Raw genomic sequence first — 22,945 nt, 5'->3', positions numbered from 1 at the left:
TTTGTAGAAGTCAGATTCGATGTTTCACAGACGGACTATTCAACCAATCATTGAACAGATTTGATGTAACGCAAGACATTTAGGGGTGGAGCGTGTCCTTTTCTTCATAGTTTTGGGAAGGTCTTCAAGGAAGTTTGGATGAATCATTTCCATGACCTATGTTTTTACAGTCGACAAAACTGTTTCTCCTGTTATTTTTGTTTGTTTCTTTTGCATGCCACCTTTTAAGACATATTGTAACACAATTTCGTGTTATCAGAGAACAATGACAATGTTTCCATTGTCTAATACAGTAGCAAGAGGATGCAAAATGTAACGGATTTCGGGAAAGTAGGGAAAGTTTTAGAACAAACGAATGCTTCAGGTACATTTCCTCGTGGAAGTAGTCACTGTATGCACTATTTTCTTCTGTTTTCAACTAGAGTATAGGCCTATATTTTGGAGACGTCTACAGCACCGCCCTTTTCATTCGTATGGGTTCCATAATGTAAGCCATCATGACAATCCATGCCATTCCGCTATCATGTGGGACAGCAACAATGTACATCCCGCGTCCTGTTACATCTCTGTACTATCATGGGAAACTCGACAGAACTCATTTGGAAATGGTCGACCTAGAGTGAGTCAAATTCCCTTATTTCTGTGCCTGTCCTATTTCAAGGGCTGTACATCTATGTCTGTCTGTCTGCTATGCAGTTGTTGGAACAGGTTTTGTTTTTCACTATGTTTCCCATTCAACAGGACTCTCCTAGACCATTTCAGCATGACCCTGGTGGAAAATCAGCAGAGCTGAGCTCGAAGAAGATGGATGGTTTGTTATTTTATGTATTCAGCAACATTTATTATCATCCCTAGGGTAATGATAAGGGTATACCGTCAAAAGTGACGTGGCCTTCTCAACTGAAAGTAGCCTATGACAGTAATTCCACCAGCTAACTGTTAAATCTTCTCAAACCCACTGTGTCATTTGGTATTTTTTGTATTTTGTTAGCTGTTGCAAAAGCAGCAGCTACTCTTCCTGGGGGCCACACGAAACATGACATAATATAGAACATTAATAGACAAGAACAGCTCAAGGACATAATTACATACAGAACTATGTGTACTGTTACTGTACACTATTGTATGTTTACTAATGTTACTTCACAGGACAACCAGGGCCATGTGGGCCCTTGGCTTTCTGTGCTGAAGAGGGTCCTCTTCGTTCTGTGGCCCCAGCCGGCCCCGGGGGCCAGTCCCTCTACACCTCCTTAAGCCATCTGGCCAACGTCATGCAACATAAGGCCCGGAGCCGCAGGAGCAGTCTCACCAGATACATCACTGGTCACACTCTGCCTCAGGTAAGTACACACACAGAGACATAGTCCAGGGGTTGCGGTCAAAAGTCATAATGGAACATAATGGGACAAGTTTCCATCCATGCTTTTGTGAAACAGAAAAACTTATTGTGTTTACTTTGTATTTTCTTTCAGATTCAAAGTGCTGCACAGCCATCAGCATTTGGACTCAAATTTCAGAAATGTGCCCAGGTAAGTAATGTAGACTCTGTAGAGGATGGTCTTGCATTGCTCGTTACTGTTCGGGTAGGCTCGATATCTAGAAGTGTATGTACAATGTGCCCTCATATACCATGTGTTCTATACAATCCTTTGGGACACAGGTGGAGGCAGGTACCGAGTTCCCCCATCTGACGTTCTTCCTGCTCATCAACAACACTGGGCCTCCAGGGGACAGCAACCTTTCCCAGCTGGCCATCAGGGACTCCGTCTCTGGGATAGCAGCACTGCAGAGTGGGGGGATGGTGGTGGAGAAAGGCTTCCAGACCTTCACCATCGACTCACTGCCAGGTACACACGAGTCATGAGAAATCGGTTTCATCAGTCTGTCCGTCAGTCAGTCTGTCAATCAGTCAGAAAGGCAGTCAGATCACCAGGGTTGTGTTCAGTATGGACAAAATGAGAAAATAGCCTACGTTTGAAACGGGGAGATACTACCTGAACTTGTGTAATAAGAAGCACTGATTTTCAGTTTGTTTTGCTACAGTGTACCTCACTGAACATGACCCAGGCTCCATGCTACAGAACAAAGGCTGTGTCACCTGAACTTATCCAATTGGAGTTATTTTGAACATTGTTAAAATGATTGTATTAGCTTTTTACTCAATATTTCCAACCATAGTTAATATCGTTGTTGTTTTGGTTGTGTTTCTGCAGCAGGATCTCAGTACGTTGTGACGTATACTGCCCTCATCAAGGGTCACAAGAGTGAAATTCTGGACCTGCCTGCCTTCCTTACCTTCTCCAATGCTTCACTGGTACTGCAAACACTTTGTCCCTTTTTCTCTTGCTCTGTTTATATTGCCAAAGCAGCAACACTTTACATTGCTGTACATGGGTGCTATTCCAGGGTAATTTATACTGTTATTCTCGCTCTACAGAATGACGTCAATATGTTTGGTCCAATGGTGGCTAATTTGACACTGAGGCTTAACTCCACGAACAAGGTAACCTTGAAGCCTTCATTTCTTAGTTTATCAATGTGATGTCGGTTGATAGTCATGCTCAACGTAATGCTGCGTTTACAATGCTAAACCTTACACACAACCTTACTTTCGCACATTTCATCACAGTAAATCAGATGACAGTATTGTCCGTGCCCCTGATAGTAATTTCTTTCTCTTTTTCAAATATTGATGAATATGACCTACTCTCACTATACACTTTCAGATTTACCCCAATCACTATGTCCATTTTGCTGGGTTTGTTGGTGGATTCTTGCTGTCCTTGATGCTGCTGTCCCTGGGATTTCTGGCCATGAACCTAATATGTGCCCGAGCCAGGAAAAACTCCCTAGAGCGAAGGGTAAAACGTTGTTACTGTAACCTCACCACTATTAGCTTACCTGAGTCCCAGATCTGATTGTGATGTCCTGCCAACTCCATTGCTGTGTGACAATGACAGCAATGAAGTTGTCAAGACAGCACAAACAGATCTGTATACTTGTTAGCCACCCAGCCGTGGCAAAAAAAAACAATGAAACCAATACAAAGTCAAGAAATTGACTCTCTATTGTATTTTATTTGAACTATTGTTTGAAAGATATTTCTCTTCTTGTTCGTTGACTACGGTTGTTTTGTTCTATTTGAAAGCAATCCACAGTAAAGAGATTGTTACTGTTTCTCTTTGTATGTCTGTCATTCCTAAAGAAAAAGCGAGGCGCTTCAGACCCTGAGTATGCGGTATGCAACATGAGTGAGACGGCCAAAGAAGAGGCAGCATTCGAGGACAAGATGGTGGACATCATGGTGCTGGAAGACCCTCAGAACATGTATCAAGCTCTGGAGAAGTGAGTATGGAAATGCCAAAGGATATAATGCTTTATTACTTGTCGTTATTTTTATGATGTCTTATGCTTAGGAGTAGGAACTGTGTTGTGCAACATGCAACAATTTCAAAGATTTTACTGAGTTACAGTTCATATAATGAAATCAGTCAATTGAACTAAATCAATCAAATTTCAATCAATCAAATGTATTTATAAAACCCTTCTTACATCAGCTGATGTCACAAAGTGCTGTACAGAAACCCAGCCTAAACCCCCAAACAGCAAGCAATGCAGGTGTAGAAGCACGGTGGCTAGGAAAAACTCCCTAGAAAGGCCAGAACCTAGGAAGAAATCTAGAGAGGAACCAGGCTATGAGGGGTGACCAGTCCTCTTCTGGCTGTGCCGGGTGGAGATTATAGCAGAACATGGCCAAGATGTTCAAATGTTCATAGATGACCAGCAGGGTCAAATAATAATAATCACATTGGTTGTCTAAATGTATTAATAATAAATGTATTAGGCCCTAATCTATGGACTTCAGTCCGTATCTGGTGTGACCACCATTTGCCTCATGCAGCGCGACACATCTCCTTCGCATAGAGTTGATCAGGCTGTTGATTGTTGCCTGTGGAATGTTGTCTCACTCCTCTTCAATGGCTGTGCGAAGTTGCTGGATATTGGCGGGACCTGGAACATGCTGTCGTACATGCCTATCCAGAGCATCCTAAACATGCTCAGTGGGTGACATGTCTGGTGAGTATACAGGCCTGGGACATTAAACACGAGCAATGGACATTAGACCGGTAGAAATCTGTCCTTTGGTCTGATGAGTCCAAATTTGATATTTTTGGTTCCGAGTAGATGAACGGATGATCAACAGGATTATGACCCAAAACACACCTCCAGGCTGTGTAAGTTATATTTGACCAAGAAGGAGAGTGATGGAGGGCTGCATCAGATGATGTGGCCTCCACAATCACCCAACCTCAAACAAATTGAGGTGGTTTGGGATGAGTTGGACCGCTGACTGAAGGAAAAGCAGCCAACAAGTGCTTCGCATATGTGGGAACCTTCAAGACTGTTGGAAAAGCATTCTTCATGAAGCTGGTTGAGAGAATGCCAAAATTGTGCAAAGCTGTCATCAAGTCAAAGGGTGGCTGCTTTGAAGATTCTAAAATATAAAATATATTTAGATTTATTTAACACTTTTTTTGTCTTCACTACTTTTCTATAATGTAGAAAATAGTTTAAAAAATAAACCTTGAATGAGTAGGTGTGTCCAAACTTTTGACTGGTACTGTATATCTGACATCCTCACAGCCTGGAGATGTCCAGCCTGCTGCGAGCCACCTCCAGCCTGGAGAGCAGTCGGGTTCAGATGTACAAAGATGTGATCGCAGCCCTGCTGGCCGCGCTGCGCTCCCAGAACCACATGTCCCAGCAGGCCGAGCAGCGGCTACTGAGCGTGCTCCACGGCCAGCTGATGGGCATGGAGGGCAAGCTGAAGGAGGAGCACTTGGCACGCATGGCAACCCTGGCGGCCCAGTGCAACCTGGAGACCCGGGAGCAGATGGAGGCGGAGCATCGCAGAGAGGCCCAGGAGAAAGCCCGTGCAGAGGTGCTGTTTCAGCACTCTGACGAACAGGTACTGTAGTGGCTATTATCAATCAAAAACCATTGGCGGAGGTAGAGAGCAATGTGACTTGTCCATAAATAATTAGTTAAACATGCCAGAAATGGCTCCTATGGGCACAGATGGAGAAGCGACTCTAGCCCTGTGCATAAATACCTGATTTAGCTAATTATGGTCAAGACTATGGTTAGGTGATTATTTGAAGCAGGTGTATTAGTGGTGGGCTGGAGCAAAAGCCTGCACACCCAGTAGCTCTCCATGGCACTGGATAGACTAAATCAAGTGCACTTCAAGTATTTCACACGTATATTTAACACAGGTCTGGTTGATTCTGGTTGATTCTCCAGGAACTCCACCAATGCAGTGTCCTCTTGGAGAAGCTCCACAAGCTGAACCAGAGTCACCTCCAGCGCACCCTGCTGGTGAGACACGAGGAGGCCTCAGCCAAGGTCCAAAGGCAGATAGTGGAGTGGAGAAGAGTGGAGCTGCACAAGATCTTCTCAGAGGAGCTGGAGGAAGCCACCAGGATGTGCGAGCTGGAGAAGACCCAGGCCAGGAGTCTCCTGCATGACTACTTTGCCTATCAGGTGAGCTAGTGAAGATGGTCCCGTTCAGTAGGAACAGATAGGAGGAAACACTTTGAAACAGGCAACGTAAATGTTCAGGTAGGAGCTACTTCAGCAATAGTTGTCAGCAATGTTTCAGCAATGTTTCGCTGTATGTATCACTGAAAGTTGTTTTGGACTAAATGGGAAAGTCAAGGGGAAATACTGTCCTCTCAAGTAATCTCTTCACATATATTGCCTCATCTATCTCATCTCATTTCTCCTCATCTCTTACCATCTCTTCTCTTCTCATCTTATCTAATTGACATTCACATTTTAGTCATTTAGCAGATGCTCTTATCCAGAGCGACTTACAGTTAGTGCATTCATGTTGAGATAGCTAGGTGAGACAACCACATATCATGTCTCATCGCATGTCTTCTCAATTCATCTTATCTCCTCTCATTTTATTTGACCTCGTCACATCTCATCGCTCTAGAATCAGCTGGAGGAGGTGCTGGATGTGGTCCTGGCCAACCAACGTTGCATGCTGGGAGAGCGCCACGCCCAGAGGAGGTTCCTGGTGCACAGCCTCCACAGCCTGAAGGGCCTCATCTCCGAGACCTTCTCCAGGACCTCCAGCCAGATAGAGAACTGCTTCAGCCAGCATAGGAGGTTGGTTTGTGCTATGACTCTCTACATGTGTTATACTGTATGTCAGGTTTTATAGCACCTGTTGTCTTCTACCTACTTGTCCTTAAGCCATTGTAGACTACTAAGGGTTCGGGAAACTTGGGAAACATAGATGTAGCCTACATTCCTAAAGTGCAACCTTGCCTGTATTCCAACAGGGGGAGCGATGTGTCTGAAGAGCAGGTGGAGCTGCTGCTAGACAAGGCTCAGAAGGAGCTGGTGCTGGTGAGGCAGGGCCTGGACGAGGCTCTGAACCGGGAGAGGAGGGCCATGCACTGTGGCCTGGTCAAGAAGAGGAGGGACCTCATCTCCGACATGGTGAGATGATTGACAGTGCGTTGTTTAAGTCAAACTTCACAGTGTTTTCTCAGGCAATACATTTGCGTATCTTAATTAGATAAATAATGAGTTAGCACTTATTTGAGAAATACTGAGAAATACTCCCAAATAAGATAATATTTTTTCAAGAAAATATCTCAATCAATTCCCAACTCCTGTGCATTTACTCATTTACTAATAACATAAAGCTGGGAATTATTCTGAGTAATGGAGAAACCACAAATATTACAAATATATACTGTGCCTTGACTTTTTCCACATTTTATTACGTTACAGCCTTATTCTGAAATGGATAAAATAAATAAAAATCCTCAACAATCTACACACAATAACCCATAATGACAAAGCGAAAAAAGGTTTTTAGAAATACTGAAATACCTTATTTACATAACTACATTTTAGAAACCTGAAATATTTACATAAGTATTAAAACCCTTTGCTCCAAGATGCGAAATTGAGCTCAGGTGCATCCTGTTTCCATTGATTATCCGTGAGATGTTTCTACAACTTGATTGGAGTCCACCTGTGGTAAATACAATTGATTGGACATGATTTGTAAAGGCACACACCTGTTTATATAAGGTCCCACAGTTGACAGTGTATGTCAGATCAAAAACCAAGCCATGAGGTCAAAGGAATTGTCCATAGAGCTCCGAGATAGGATTGTGTCGAGGCACATATCTGGGGAAGGGTACCAAAAAATGTCTGCAGCATTGAAGATCCCCAAGAACACAGTGGCCTCCATTATTCTTAAATGGAAGAAGTTTGGAACCACCAAGACTCTTCCTAGAGCTGGCCGCTTGGCCAAACTGAGCAATCGGGGGAGAAGGGCCTTGGTCAGGGAGGTGAACAAGAACCCCATGGTGGAGATGGGAGAACCTTCCAGAAGGACAACTGTCTCTGCATCACTCCACCAATCAAACCAGACGGAAGCCACTCCTTAGTAAAAGGCAAATGACAGCCCACTTGGAGTTTGCCAAAAGGCACCTAAAGGACTCAGACCATGAGAAACAAGATTCTCTTGTCTGATCAAACCAAGATTGAACTTTTTGGCCTGAATGCCAAGCGATTGCCATAGCCTGAAGGACATCCCATGACCATTAATTCCCTGAAGTATTTACATTGTAAAAATACTTACAAGTAATACATATTGTAACCATCATCCATGTACATTTGGTTGTTGATTAGCCATTCTTTCTTTTTTCTAATCATATTTTTATTTAATGAAATGTATCGACCGAAGATTACACAATACAACAGCAGTAGTGTTGTTCCTGTATACATGATTATATGTACTATTATTAAAACTACTGAAATTAACTGTATTCATTATCCTCTTTGCATTGTACTGTATTTACTCAAATGCTGTACCACTATACTGCTTTGGCAATATCTACAAATTGTATATCATGCCAATAAAGCAATCTGAATTTGAAATTAAATAGGTAACAGCTAGGTTTTGTTCTGTTCAGCAGGGCACAGCGTAGTGGAATATTCAGATGAAATATATTGAACGAACATCAGCTCTGTTCTTGCCATTTCTATCTGCAACGTTTTACATTTGCCGACTGAACATACCCAAGGAGTGCCTATAGGCGTGTAGGGGCCAGGGCTCGATTTTAAGCTTTTCAACCTTGTCTTTTTCTCTTCATCCAGCTGCAGGGCCACAAGCAGAGGCAGAAGGAGCTGTCGGCCCTGTCCCGAGGGGGCCTGGAGGAGGACAGGGTGGAGGTGGAGCCGGCCCAGCACCTCCGCTGCTGGCAGAGCCTGCTGACCGCCCAGTGCCTGGAGCTTGGGGAGCTCATCAACAACCTAGACGAGGAGGCCACTGCAGACATCCGTAAGGTATCTCAAAATGACACAACACCTGCCTCTCTCCTTATATACAACGGTTAGATTAGGTAACTGGTAGCTATAACTTGCACAACATATGTTGCCAATTTCGAATCGCTAGCTAGTTAGCAGTGTGCTAGTAGCATCCATTGTGCAAGTGACAGCACTCGCTCTCTAAGACTTAAAGTAGTTGTTTCCCTTGCTCTGCCAGGGCCATGGCTTTTGTGGAGCAAAAGGTAACGCTGCTTTGTGAGTGCAAAGTGTTGGTCTGCAGAAGGTCCCCAGTTCGAGACCATTGACGGACAAGACTTACTTTGTTACAAGTACACAACTTGAAAAAGTTATTGTTAGACAGCAAATGAACATCATACATGATTATACATACATAGGTACATGGATTGTTAACTAACCAAACAAGTAGTTTCACTTTCCCTGACTTTCTATTGACTGGAGATTCACCTTTGACCTCCCCCAGGTCACCATGCGTGTGATCCACAGCGCCATGGCGGAGGTGAAGGCCATCCAGCCTGCTGTCGCCCAGGCTCTGCTGGCCCTGGGGAACCCCCGTGGCCCCCTCCAGCAGCCAGAATCGGGGGCCAGCAGCAGCGCCCTGTCCCAGGCCCAGGAGAGGCTCCATCTGGAGGGCAAGGCGGCAGTGAGGACCCTCCAGGCCTCCAGGGACTCGCTGCACCAGGGCATGGAGAGGGAGTTGCAGGAACAGCAGGAGCTGAGGGCCAGGGGACAGGTCTTCTTCAGGTGAGCAGATGTTTATTTTCCAATCACCTTTTCAGGTCAGTCCCTTGCGCTACAGAGAAGATGGTCATGTTGGTACACATTTCAGATTACTTGTGAAAGGGGGCAAAAAAATAAACCTCTGAGGTATCTTAATGCAAATATTAGCACTTTGTGCTAATTGTGTGTGTGTGGCCATCTGTGTGTGTGTTTGAGGGTATTTTCTATCCTTTCAGGTCTCTGTGTTCGTCACAGCTCACCTTATCGGACGAGGAGCTCCTACACATGAAGCTGGAGTTCCAGAACTGTCTGTCCAGGATGGACCACTGCCTGATGCTGCCCCACGCCCTCTCCCGCTCCAAACTGCAGACCGCCCTGTCCACCTGGAGGAAGGAGATGGAGGAGCAGGCTGAACATCCACAGCCAGAGGTAGGTGGAGTATCTGATACATACAGTTTGTAGTGCCAAAATGATAATACCGCCCTCTGCTGGTTCCTTAGCTGTAACATACTGTAACATACAGTTGACAAAGATCACTTGGACATGTTGCATTATATATATACACTACCGTTCAAACGTTTAGGGTCACTTAGAAATGTCCTTGTTTTTGAAAGAAAAGCAAATTTTTTGTCCATTAAAATAACATCAAATTGCGGATATGGCAGTGAAGTCACTGGTGATGGCCGTCCTATTTCAACTGACGCCAGAACTTCTACAGACATGTAAGCTGGAGCATTGGCACATTGTGGGAATGCATGAAAGTACTGACAAAAACACCTAGGCTATATCCATAGTGGTCAATGGTAAAACAAATAGCAACTAATACTAAAAAGACTAGATGAAATGACAGTAGCCTATGCTGTGGAGATGTTTCCTTCACCATCTCACTAACCATCTTGTGTATTTTCCAGAAGAAGACGAGGACTAAAGGGAAATCCACTGAGGGCAGACAGCGAGCAGACCCCTCAGAACTGCTGCTCTTTCAGAAGAAGATGGAGGACAGGATACAGCTGTTTGAGAAAGAAAAAGAAATGGAGCGCACTGTGAGGGAGAAGGTTCGGTGGAATTCAATTCACTGAAACTTTATTTGTCCCGAGGGGCAGTTATAAAATGGAGGAGAAGGCTTTTATATTGCGCATATCCTCTTTTGTCGCATTCACTTACTTTTTGCTCCTTTGACACGTTCTCACACTTCCGTACAGCTGGACGAGATGGGAATATAGCGGAGGCGGGTAAAGGGGATATTCCCGGACGGACTCCGAAACCTTTAGAGCCTTTCGAGTTTCTCAGACCTAGATTAAGCCTACTCCTGGACTAAAATCCACACTATGTAAATGATCTCATTGAACAACCTTTTTAGTCCAGGAATGGTTTTATCATCAAATTCAGAAAAACTGTCCCTTAGCGTTTGCTGCCAGTGTTATGAAACCTGTTAGTCAGCCTACTGATAAACCTGCTCTTGCTATGACTAGGTTTCCTAGGGCTACCTAACTGGGCCATAGCCTGTTATAAAATGTGCGCATTTAACACAAAAATAAGAGTAAGCGCATAGGGTGTTCGATGTATGTCTCACCAGGGTCCGGGGAGAGCTTAGTTGAGTAACTGTGACCTAATCACTTAACCTAACTAATTTCCTACAACTTTAGCTAAACCCCTTCGTTCCCTGACATCTCCAACATCTTTCTCTCTCTCTAGGTCCTGGAGGAGATGCGTAGCGTGAGGGAATCGGAGCTCCGGAACCAGGCAGACGGCCTGGCCGTGCAGATGGCCGCCCTCCACTACCAGAAGGCTGAGAGGAGGACCAGGGTCCTGGAGACCTCCAGAGCTCTGCTCACCATCCAGAGCCTGCTCACAGAAGAACTGCGAGCCAGCAGGAGCCTGGGGGCAGCCCCCATAGCCCAGAGCATCCAGAACCACTGTCTGGTAGGATAGGACATTGTAGCATGTTGGATGCTTTAGCATGTACTGTAACCTGATTCATACTTTAGCTGTGAAATATTACATTTGATCAAATCCGCCTGAGCAATTTGGTTGCGCACACACAGATACAGGATACAAGATATATCCTCAGTGGATAAAGTTTTTGTGAAGACCGTGATCCCTTTGCGTGTGACTATAGGGTTTGGAGGAAGCGGAGCTCCAGCTCCAGAGGGAGCATGCGGAGTTGGAGAGTCTGGAGTCTGGACCCTCCAAACACAGACCACCCAAAGACCCACACTACTCTGATACTGAAGAGGAAGAGGAAGGGCAAAGGAGGTTGTTTCATATAGAGCGTGACAGCCGCATGGCCACCATCCTTCACGAGGCCCTGTACACGTGTGATCAGGTCATTGTTCTTCAGTCAGAGAGGTGGGCTTTTTGGAGCTATTATTCTGCCTAAAAGAAATGTACAATTGAGAAATATTCTTACACAAATGCACCATGAAGCGTAACACAGAACATAGCTCCAAGTGCGAACAGAATAATTATTAATATTTTATAATATTTTTGTCCCAGGCTGCAAGAGGCCAACGCTAGGAATCAAGCCATGGAGGATCTCAAGGAGCAGCTGGAGCTGAAGAGACTCTACACAAACTGTGACCAGGTGATCTAGCCATCATATAATTGTGATTCTCCAATTGCTTTTTAGTTGCTTTTTAGTCTAGAAGTAGGCTTAATCTGGGTCTGAGTCACTATTTTGTTGACAGTCCAAGCCCAAGGAGACAGTTTTTTTCCCTCCGTCCCTCTTTTTCCTCTATCCCTCCCCAGGATCTGGAGTTTGCAGCCAGGTTGGTGAGGCAGAGCCAGGTCTCCACTGAGGTTCTCCTAGAGGCTCTCCGCCTCCTCCTCCCAACCCTCCCTGAGTCGGAGCTGCTCTCCCTCATTGATGCCCTCTGCCCCAAGCAATCGGTCTTTCCAGCGTCCGCAGAGCAGGAGAGCACAGTGTAAGAACTACTGAAACTCCTTCGTCTAGCAATAGTTTCATTGGTAGTGGATTGGAGTGTTTTCTTCAGAATTGATTAAAGGTATACCGCGAGATTCTGGCATTTAGGCCAGCATTGCTATTGTACCTGTAGACTTCCAGTCATTGCGCTAAAGCTAGTTAGTATTGCTAACTTCCTTCATACTGCACGCAGAAACATAAAAATCGTATCTACGAGTTCATTTGACTCTGGGTAAGTAAAACATGGCCAGAATCTCGCAGTAGACATTTGTAGGTAGAGTCTGCAATATGACATCATCAACATAGCAGGGCGACTTCCTGCTTACAACAGCAACAGACTTCAAATCTGCAGCCACAGAGCTTAAAGGTAGAGTTGTCGGCATGACATCCCCATACACACTGTGGCATGTTCCTGCTTGCAGGCATTAACAACAACAAAGTTCAAATCTTCCATTGCCAATATTGGCTGTTCCCAAGGGATGGTGAAGATCCTTGTCTCATCGCGCACTAGCGACTCCTGTGGCGGGCCGGGCGCAGTGCACGCTGACCAGGTCGCTAGGTGTACGGTGTTTCCTCCGACACATTGGTGCGGCTGGCTTCCGGGTTGGACGTGCGTTGTGTCAAGAAGCAGTGCGGCTTGGTTGGGTTGTGTTTCGGAGGACGCATGGCTCTCGATCTTCGCCTCTCCTGAGTCCGTACGGGAGTTGCAGCGATGAGACAAGACAGTAACTACTACCAATTGGATACCACGAAATTGGGGAGAAAAAGGGGGGTAAAAAAAAAAAAAAAAAGGGCTCCGGGCAGCCGAGCGGAAATGGAGGAAAACTCGCCTCCCTGCGGACCTGGCATCCTTTCACTCCCTCCTCTCTACATTCTCCTCTTCTGTCTCTGCTGCTAAAGCCAATTTCTACCACTCTAAATTCCAAGCATCTGCCTCTAACCCTAGGAAGCTCTTTGCCACCTTCTCCTCCCTCCTGAATCCTCCTCCCCCTCCTCCCCCCTCCTCCCTCTCTGCTGATGACTTCGTCAACCATTTTGAAAAGAAGGTCGACGACATCCGATCCTCGTTTGCTAAGTCAAACGACACCGCTGGTTCTGCTCACACTGCCCTACCCTGTGCTTTGACCTCTTTCTCCCCTCTCTCTCCAGATGAAATCTCGCGTCTTGTGACGGCCGGCCGCCCAACAACCTGCCCGCTTGACCCTATCCCCTCCTCTCTTCTCCAGACCATTTCCGGAGACCTTCTCCCTTACCTCACCTCGCTCATCAACTCATCCTTGACCGCTGGCTACGTCCCTTCCGTCTTCAAGAGAGCGAGAGTTGCACCCCTTCTGAAAAAACCTACACTCGATCCCTCCGATGTCAACAACTACAGACCAGTATCCCTTCTTTCTTTTCTCTCCAAAACTCTTGAACGTGCCGTCCTTGGCCAGCTCTCCTGCTATCTCTCTCAGAATGACCTTCTTGATCCAAATCAGTCAGGTTTCAAGACTAGTCATTCAACTGAGACTGCTCTTCTCTGTGTCACGGAGGCGCTCCGCACTGCTAAAGCTAACTCTCTCTCCTCTGCTCTCATCCTTCTAGACCTATCGGCTGCCTTTGATACTGTGAACCATCAGATCCTCCTCTCCACCCTCTCCGAGCTGGGCATCTCCGGCGCGGCCCACGCTTGGATTGCGTCCTACCTGACAGGTCGCTCCTACCAGGTGGCGTGGCGAGAATCTGTCTCCGCACCACGTGCTCTCACCACTGGTGTCCCCCAGGGCTCTGTTCTAGGCCCTCTCCTATTCTCGCTATACACCAAGTCACTTGGCTCTGTCATATCCTCACATGGTCTCTCCTATCATTGCTATGCAGACGACACACAATTAATCTTCTCCTTTCCCCCCTCTGATAACCAGGTGGTGAATCGCATCTCTGCATGTCTGGCAGACATATCAGTGTGGATGACGGATCACCATCTCAAGCTGAACCTCGGCAAGACGGAGCTGCTCTTCCTCCCGGGGAAGGACTGCCCGTTCCATGATCTCGCCATCACGGTTGACAACTCCATTGTGTCCTCCTCCCAGAGTGCTAAGAACCTTGGCGTGATCCTGGACAACACCCTGTCGTTCTCAACTAACATCAAGGCGGTGACCCGTTCCTGTAGGTTCATGCTCTACAACATTCGCAGAGTACGACCCTGCCTCACGCAGGAAGCGGCGCAGGTCCTAATCCAGGCACTTGTCATCTCCCGTCTGGATTACTGCAACTCGCTGTTGGCTGGGCTCCCTGCCTGTGCCATTAAACCCCTACAACTCATCCAGAACGCCGCAGCCCGTCTGGTGTTCAACTTTCCCAAGTTCTCTCACGTCACCCCGCTCCTCCGCTCTCTCCACTGGCTTCCAGTTGAAGCTCGCATCCGCTACAAGACCATGGTGCTTGCCTACGGAGCTGTGAGGGGAACGGCACCTCCGTACCTTCAGGCTCTGATCAGGCCCTACACCCAAACAAGGGCACTGCGTTCATCCACCTCTGGCCTGCTCGCCTCCCTACCTCTGAGGAAGTACAGTTCCCGCTCAGCCCAGTCAAAACTGTTCGCTGCTCTGGCACCCCAATGGTGGAACAAACTCCCTCACAACGCCAGGTCAGCGGAGTCAATCACCACCTTCCGGAGACACCTGAAACCCCACCTCTTTAAGGAATACCTAGGATAGGATAAAGTAATCCTTCTAACCCCCCCCCCCTTAAAAGAGTTAGATGCACTATTGTAAAGTGGTTGTTCCACTGGATATCATAAGGTGAATGCACCAATTTGTAAGTCGCTCTGGATAAGAGCGTCTGCTAAATGACTTAAATGTAATGTTAAATGTAAAAAAAAAAAAATGCAGTCTTGGCAGAAAAGAAGTCTGAGACATAAAGTCTCTGCCTGGCCATTGAAAACTCAGGGTGAACTTTAGTCAAGTATTCAGCATGGTGCATCTAACAGCTTGCACATCTTTGGTGTCTAACGCTAGTTTTAACCCTCCACTTACATCCAGTAAGTAAATGAAGTCATACATATGCTCACTGTTTAGCAGGCTCCAAAATAGCAATCCCACTAGAGAATAGAACTCTCGGAGCAGTTTGTGCCGTGCACCAGATGTTTAGGCGGGTGTCTATGAGTGACTCACACCAGCACAATGTGTTACTTGTCAGTAAACGCTGGATGCAGTTTGTTTCTCATGTGTCAATTTAAGAATTGAATTTGTCTCCTATTAACTTAACTGTGAATAATGCCCTTCTTGCCATTGTAACAACTGATGTAGCACACACCCCCGAAGTTCCCGCAAGTGGTCCCCCCGGAGGTCGGGCCCCCCAGATAGCATATGAACACGTCATAAGCCATTCTTTATTTATTTTTTATTACAGGAAATTTGCTTTCAAACTACAGGGTGGGCTCCACGAAACTGCGCTATGGCACTAATTGTAAGCACCTGTCACACACAAATATACTACCACAAAAAGTAGAACTGAAAGCAATTTCAAGTAGATTCCAAAGTAGAACAAAAAGGAACTACAAGAAAATGGTTAAACATTTCAGAATTCATGTAGGGAATTAATAGCAAGCTAAGATTTATGTGATCATACAGGGGACGCTGGCATTTCAGTCCACATGAGAACGTTTGACGGAACCTGCGAAAAGATCAAGTCAAAATAAAATCTTCACGTTTCGTAAACTACAGGTGTGGACTAACAGTCAAATGCTTACTTCCGAGTCCTTTTTCGAGTTAAAGATACAAATGTAATAGTGTCACGAGGAATGAATACACAGTAAATAATGAATAACAATGACGAGTATATAATATCAAATAAAATTTTATTGGTCGCATACACATATTGCGGATGTTATCGTAGATGCAGCGAAATGCTTATGGTTCTAGCTCCAACGGTCCAGTAATACCTAACAATACAAAACAATACACACAAATCCCCCCCAAATAACATGGCTATATACAGAGAGTACCAGTGTCGAGTTGATGTGCAGAGGCATGAGGTAATTAAGGTAGCTATTTACATATAGGTAGGGTTAAAGTGACTAGGCAACAGGATAGATAGACAATAGCAGCAGTGGGTAGCCATTTGATTAGCTGTTTAGCTGTCTTGTTTAGCAGTATGGCTTTGGGGGTAGAATCTGTTCACGGTTCTGCTGGTTCCAGAGAGAACAGTCTATGGCTTGGGAGGCTGTAGTCTTTGATAATTTTTTGGGACCTTCCTCTGATTTACTTGGTGTGTAAAATGTTAGTTATAACCGCATTCTTACAGCACTGTCGAAGTAGTGAGACTGATCAATGTGATCTCTCTGATGAGGAAAGAATACTCATTCAAGTCAAATCCCATTTTATTTATCACATGCGCCGAATACAACTGGCGTGGACTTTACAGTGAAATGCTTGCTTACGAACCTTTCACAACGATGCAGAGTAAAAATAAATCAAAAAAAATTAAATAGTAACTAACTCAAGAGGAGTAAAATAAAATACACAAGAATGGAGCTCTATACAGGGAGTACCAGTACCAGATCAATGTGCAGAAGTACGAGTTATTTGAGGTAGATATGTACATGAAGGCAGGGTAAAGTGACTAGGCTTCCGGTTAGATAATAATAAATACAAATATTAGCAGCAGCAAATGATGAGTGTAAAAGTGAGTGTGTGTGAGTGTATGTTTGTTTGTTTGTGTTGTGTGTGCATATTTAGTGTTTGAATGTGTGAGGGATTTGTGTGGGAGTGACAAGTGTAGTGTGTGTATATGGTGTGTATATAAAGTCTAGTGAGTGTGCGTAAGGTCAGTGCAAAATAGTCAGTGCAGATAGTTTGGGTACCATTAATTGACTATTTAGCAGTCTGGCTATTATGGCTTGGGTGTAGAAGCTGTCCAGGAGCCGATGGTCCAGGAGCCGATGCTCCGGTATCGTTTGCTGGATGGTAGGAGAGTGAACAGTCTATGGCTTGGGTGGCAGGAGTCTTTGTCAATTTTTGGGCCTTCCTCTGATTGACTATTTAGCAGTCTGGCTATTATGGCTTGGGTGTCGAAGCTTTCCAGGAGCCGATGGTCCAGGAGCCGATGCTCCGGTATCGTTTGCTGGATGGTAGGAGAGTGAACAGTCTATGGCTTGGGTGGCAGGAGTCTTTGTCAATTTTTGGGCCTTCCTCTGACGCCGCCTGGTATAGAGGTCCTGGATGGCAGGGAGCTCGGCTCCAGTGATGTACTGGGCTGTCCTCACCACCCTTTGTATCGCTTTGCGGTCAAGGGCGGTGCAATTTTTATACCAAGTGGTGATGCAGCCGGTCAAGATGCTCTCGATGGTGCAGCTGTAGAACTTTTTTAGGATCTGAGAGCCCATACCAAATCTTTTCAGCCTCCTGAGAGGGAAAAGGTGCTGCCGTGCCCTCTTCGCGACTGTGCAGGTGTGTGTTGACCATGTTAAGTCCTTAGTGATGTGGATCATACCTCCCCATCTGCGCATGATACATTGGCTGGGAGCGTGGAACACATACTGTCAATGTCCTGTCTGGGCTGGCCAACATTCTGTTTGGACTTTGTTGCTTGTGTGAATAATGCTCTTTGTATGAGGACACCTGGGACTTGGCCTGTCTAGCCAGGAAAAGAGGGAAGTTACTGAGAAAGTTAACTTAAATAGAACAAAATGCATCATTTTGTGGAGTCTCCATCTGCTTAATTCGCTTGTCCCCCGCGTAAATAATTTTCTTTATATCCAGAGAGCTATTTTTCTTTTCCATTCTGGCTGTTTTTTTTTCTCAGGTGGCCAGGGGGAGCAGGAAAATCTCTGCTGGTCAGACTGAGGGAGGAAATGGTGGGGAGGAATGTCTCAGCCCACAGCACGGACAAGGACAGAAACCAGTGAGTGCAAGACAAAGAGCCTCAACTTTTTTCTGGAGCTTTTATTTTAGATGTGGATACACTTTCAGGTCCTAATTCAATCAGTTCTCATCAACTCCGAATGTTGACAATGTAATGTTGACGACGAGGACAGGTGGGTCTGTGCAAATTTAAAAAGGTTACTACCTTGATAACGATAAAGCATAAACATTGATTGTGAGTCAACCTGCAGTGCTGTTTTTATTTATCGGTGATTGAATTGGAGGCTACGGGTACTTTTACGAAGTACTAGGAAATAACTTGGGAGAGACAATATTTGGCACATAGCGACATAGAGCGGTAGACGCATTTTGGTCCCACTTTTGTAAAATACTATATATACTGTAGATGCTTCAGAAATCATAATCATAATCAAATGTCATACTATTTTCCAGGTTCCAGGAGAAGAGACAGAGCCTGCTGGAGAGGCTGTTTCTCAATCCCAGACCTGAGGCTCGCAGGGACGTCATGCAAGTGTTGGTCCAGGAAAAGGGGAGGGGGGGAGTTGTTGCCATTCCCAAACCAGTCGCGACTGGAACGAGCCAAACCATAGCCTCGGAACAGCTCCAAGACTCCGTTCTGATTTCAGTGGGAGGAGGAGTAGAGGTGGACAGTGAAACTGTGTTTGTCTCCACTACTGCAGCAGCACCCTCCACCTCTGGCTCGGCCAACGATGCAGTAGTACTGGACATCCCTACTACGGGGGAGAGGGTGTTTGTGTTCCGTGTTCTGCCGGAGCCCCAGAACACGACAGGGGCCACCAACAGGAAGAGGAAGAAGAGGAACTTTCTTAATCTGAAGAAGGGATCGGTAGCCCCCACAGACCAACCCTGAGCTTGCTGGTGGTTTCAGAGGGTCTACTGTAGACACAGACTTGCCATTAGATTCCTACTGGTCCTATACTGAACCCCTAGCCTGGTCCCAGGTCTGTTTGACTGAAGGAGTTGGCAAAACAACACAAACAGATCTGAGACCAGGCTAGGGGAACATGTGCCCTGTTAGACTCTGTTATGTGCTCTAAAATGTCCCACATTTATGGTACTCAATGATGGTATTATGATAACAATGAGCAAAATGCTATGTATTAACGTTTAATTTAGTTGAAGTAGTCTCAAGGTACTGTAAAATAGCCATATAGTTGCAGTCTTTGTCTGTAGACAGCTAGTTTTTCTGATAATGAATGATTTGCATGTCTTGGCATATACATAAACCACATCACCATTATCAATATTTTAAATAAATAAATACAAATGTTATTTAAAAAAATAGTATCGTAGCGTGTTCCTATCCATTGTATGTTAAAACACCTGCAACAGTCATTTTTTTGGCAAGCTTCAAAATATCAATCCCACAAGTTCAACCAATGTGTTACAACTGTTTTTTACAAATTCATAAACGATCAATAAATTAATAATGATTAGTTTAGCTATATAAACTCAGTTTATTAACTAGGCCTACCTATAACTCTGTAAATCGTTTCATTAACGGCCATACAAATGTTACCAACATGCAGTAATGTAAAGTACTTAAGTAAAAAATACTTTAAAGTACTGCTGAAGTAGTTTTTTGGGGTATCTGTACTTTACTATTTATATTTTTGACTACTTTTACTTCACAACATTCCTAAAGAAAATTATGTACTTTTACTCCATACATTTTCCCTGAAACCCAAAAGTACTCGTTACATTTTGAATGCATAGCAGGACAGAAAATAGTAAAATTCACACACTTATCAAGAGAACATCCCTGGTCATCCTACTGTCTCTGATTTGGCGAACTCACTAAACACAAATGCTTTGTTTGCAAATGATGTTTGAATGTTGGAGTATGACCCTGGCTCTACGTATATGAAAAAAACAAGAACATTGTGCCATCTGGTTTGCTTAATATAAGGAATGTTTTATTATTCATACTTTTACTTTTGATACTTAAGTATATTTTAGCAACTACATGTATTTTTATACTAAAGTATATTTAAAACTAAAAACTTTTATACTTTTACTCAAGTAGTATTTTACTGGGTGACTTTCACTTTTACTTGAGTCATTTTCTAATAATGTATATTTACTTTTACTTAAGTATGACAATTGGGTACTTTTTTCACCACTGCCAACATGTGCTTAAATAAATGTTGATAGTGACATGTGGATTGTTACAGCATGGGATGATACACTTTGTTGTCATCCTGAAGGATGTTGATAGCTGGAAGAAATTTCACGTTTGCAAAATGCATAGGAGCGCGTAAGAAGTTTCATTTCCAGTTATGTTGCGCTTAGTGGATCTTCGACGTCATCATCTCTTTTTTTTTTGTCTCTCCCAACTACAAACTGCGAAGTTGCTCGACGAAGAACACACTCGTTTTGTAAAGCCCAATCGTAGTTGCCTCTACAGAAGAAGCCTTTTTTTAACCGAAGCAACAACGGGTAGAAAGATGAGACTCGCACCTTTGTTGTGTTTCTTCAGTTTTATTTGGTTGGCAGATTGTGCACCACCGACATGCTATTCCCGAGTGCTTGGCTTGAGCAAGGAAATAATGGACCTTTTGGAAAAACTGCACAATTATCATCTCACGGTGAGCTATTTCAATTTCATTTTTTGATAAAAACAGTTATTTTCTTATGTATCCAAATATTTTCTAATTTAAACGTTTTATTCCGTAGAAAACCTGCGTGGAGATTCTGCCCACAATGTTTCTGGATGTGCACGTAAGTTTAACACCATGTAATTTATCTGAACAAAAGATTGATTCTCAGACGTCATACCAGTATTGAAGAAAAGGTCGACAGAGGGAACCAGAATCTGATTTGACGTCTCATTGGGTTATATTGCATTAACTGTAATGTGTTGGTGATGCAATATGCATGGTTGATGTAGATTAGAAGATGCATGCATTCCATAATGTGATTGGATGCCGATATCAAAGCAGAAAAATATAACTTGCCAATCAATTTAAAATAATATAAACCAGTTGTTGTACACCAGTATCTGAAACTATTTCTGTGTAACTTTTGAATCAATATATTATAATATTAATTTAGCTATAGGTTATACAATGTCTTTGTTATTTCCCTGTAGAATTCGTGCATCGTGACCAAGCTCCGTGACTTCCTCTACGTTGTGGAGAACCTTCCCACACAGTACTGCAGAGAGCGACCCAGGATCGTGTTGTTGAAGCGCAAAGTCAACAACCTGTACACGATTATCAACAGAATCTGTTATCGGGTATGTGTGTGCTTAGCTATGCAGAAGAATGAACCATGCGGTCTCTCATAGCCAGCATATTATTAAAATAAAACAAATCTGTCATAGCCTATTCTGTATGTGGTGCAGGAAATGACCAGCCTGTTTCCAGATCTGTTCTGCCATGCCAACCCTTATAATGACAATGACATGAGATGGCCTTTCTGGAACCAAGCTAGGGAATTACAGCCCAGAGTTCAGTTCAATATAAAAGATAACATGATTACTTCTGCTCATTTAGTTTAATGTCTGCCGACGTTTCGTCAGTTTTGCTCAACCTTTCACCCGCATGCTGCAGCTGAAGATGTTGTGTATGCCTAGGTCTGACTGTTTGACCTCCCCACAGGACCTAGTGTATTTCACAGATGACTGTGAGGCCATTGAGACTGGACAGAGTAACCCTCGCTACGGAGAGGACAGGCTCCAGCTGCTGGTGGAAGAGAAGAGATGAGCCCATCCAGAGACAAACACACACACGCTCACATGTGCGAACAGCGCACATCTCACACACACACACACACACACACACACACACACAGGAATGGAAGTGTGAGGGTATGTAAACCCTGTTTCACTCAAAATCACACACACAACACACAACTCTAGTGGAAAAACATGCCAACGCTGTTTATTTTCTAACCAATGTAGTGGTGGCCTACAGAGTTGATGTTATTGGTGAAGTCTCATGTTAGATGGCATGTGTCTGGTTACATTACACCAAGTGGTGGAGGACTTTCCACAGGAAATTTGCTGAATACCAGCCATTCCAATGAAACCCTTAAAATAATAAACCAATAAGAAATGTTTGTGAGCCTCGCTTACCGCTGCTTACTTACCATACTGTTCGAAAGGGAATGCCTAATTTATCCAAATATGTTGTATGTTTCCATAACCCTTCGTACTACTAAGCTGTCTTAAGGCTTACACATACCCAGTTCCCAGCCTGTACACCCCTGAGAAAATAATGATTACCTCATGCTTGTTGTTTGATTGTATGAATAGGCCTACTCTTTAACCTTTAGTTATGTATCTTGTTTTGATGTAGGCTAAACTTCATAATTATTGCGTTTTCTATGTAATTGGTACAATATACGTTTGTGTAGTGTATTACTTATATGTATGTAATAAAACAACTATATCTTTTTGATGCCTGTGAGTTTTCAAATGTGGTGTGTGAGCAGCAAGCACAAATGCAATTGATTTTCTTTTAATATTGCAAGACAGTCGAGTGAGTTTTGATATTGAATTCGCATTGTGAGTGAAAACAGGAAATGCCGTGCAAGGATGTTGGCTGGGGGTGGCAGTGGGCGTAACATGCAGGACTGGTAATATGTGATTGGCAGTGGCAGTTCCAATCCAGGTGTGTTTTTGTTTTTTACATTATCCTAACCCTTATCTTAACCATTCACTGGTATGATTAAACTTTATCCCTTGTGCTTGCCTTTAAATATTGGTTGTTTTGAGAATCGGACAATGTTTCTCAAGACTGTTAAGATTCAGACAAAGTCACAGTTTCTCACAAAAATGGAGTCAACACTCTACAGACCCAAACCCAACTTCTTGATGAGATAAAGACAGTTCAAATGTGAAGAAAAAAAACAAGACTAAGACCAGCCCTCTTAAAATGTCTGAAAAATAAGCAACCATATTGAAAAAACAAGGTTCCCTGGCAATTTTAAGTTGCCACTCTTACAAGAGATGGCACTCACTGGTGTATCTTGACCACGTGACTTGAAAGACTACACAAACCATGGTCTTGACCATGATCAACAGACCAAGACA

General features: G+C 44.2%; 2 protein-coding genes across 4 annotated transcripts; both read left to right on the top strand.

The window, feature by feature from the left end:
• Positions 1-19: 19 nt before the first annotated feature.
• LOC139564609 (limbin-like) lies at positions 20-19,191 on the top strand. 3 transcript variants are annotated; one of them, XM_071384289.1, is made up of 23 exons: positions 20-619; positions 742-811; positions 1,150-1,340; positions 1,473-1,529; positions 1,661-1,847; positions 2,214-2,314; positions 2,438-2,503; positions 2,727-2,861; positions 3,206-3,345; positions 4,645-4,969; positions 5,305-5,544; positions 6,002-6,177; positions 6,354-6,513; positions 8,191-8,379; positions 8,843-9,123; positions 9,336-9,528; positions 10,014-10,154; positions 10,795-11,022; positions 11,219-11,448; positions 11,596-11,683; positions 11,848-12,023; positions 17,807-17,905; positions 18,319-19,191. In XM_071384289.1, exons 1-23 carry the CDS (start codon positions 356-358, stop codon positions 18,755-18,757), a joined length of 4,176 nt encoding a protein of 1,391 aa, XP_071240390.1. In that variant the 5' UTR covers positions 20-355; the 3' UTR covers positions 18,758-19,191. The 3 variants fall into 3 exon arrangements, with proteins under 3 accessions (XP_071240390.1, XP_071240399.1, XP_071240380.1); XM_071384298.1 differs by having other exon boundaries at positions 10,011-10,142; XM_071384279.1 differs by having other exon boundaries at positions 10,011-10,154.
• Positions 19,192-20,187: 996 nt separating this feature from the next.
• cytl1 (cytokine like 1) lies at positions 20,188-22,304 on the top strand. Its single transcript, XM_071384322.1, has 4 exons — positions 20,188-20,495; positions 20,584-20,628; positions 20,999-21,145; positions 21,510-22,304. Exons 1-4 carry the CDS (start codon positions 20,355-20,357, stop codon positions 21,612-21,614), a joined length of 438 nt encoding a protein of 145 aa, XP_071240423.1. The 5' UTR covers positions 20,188-20,354; the 3' UTR covers positions 21,615-22,304.
• Positions 22,305-22,945: the final 641 nt, after the last annotated feature.

This window comes from Salvelinus alpinus, chromosome 2, assembly GCF_045679555.1.
Source record: "Salvelinus alpinus chromosome 2, SLU_Salpinus.1, whole genome shotgun sequence".
NCBI classification, from domain to species: domain Eukaryota; kingdom Metazoa; phylum Chordata; class Actinopteri; order Salmoniformes; family Salmonidae; genus Salvelinus; species Salvelinus alpinus.
Note: the sequence above shows the minus strand (reverse complement) of the source record. Positions and strands in the feature narration are given on the sequence as shown.

Coding starts and splice junctions, on each gene's coding strand:
- LOC139564609 (XM_071384279.1), top strand. CDS start 356: ATGCTTCAGGTACATTTCCTCGTGGAAGTAGTCACTGTATGCACTATT. Junction 11,023..11,218: donor GCATCCAGAACCACTGTCTG/GTAGGATAGGAC, acceptor GTGTGACTATAG/GGTTTGGAGGAAGCGGAGCT. Junction 11,449..11,595: donor ATTGTTCTTCAGTCAGAGAG/GTGGGCTTTTTG, acceptor TTTTTGTCCCAG/GCTGCAAGAGGCCAACGCTA.
- cytl1 (XM_071384322.1), top strand. CDS start 20,355: ATGAGACTCGCACCTTTGTTGTGTTTCTTCAGTTTTATTTGGTTGGCA. Junction 20,496..20,583: donor TGCACAATTATCATCTCACG/GTGAGCTATTTC, acceptor TTTATTCCGTAG/AAAACCTGCGTGGAGATTCT. Junction 20,629..20,998: donor CAATGTTTCTGGATGTGCAC/GTAAGTTTAACA, acceptor ATTTCCCTGTAG/AATTCGTGCATCGTGACCAA.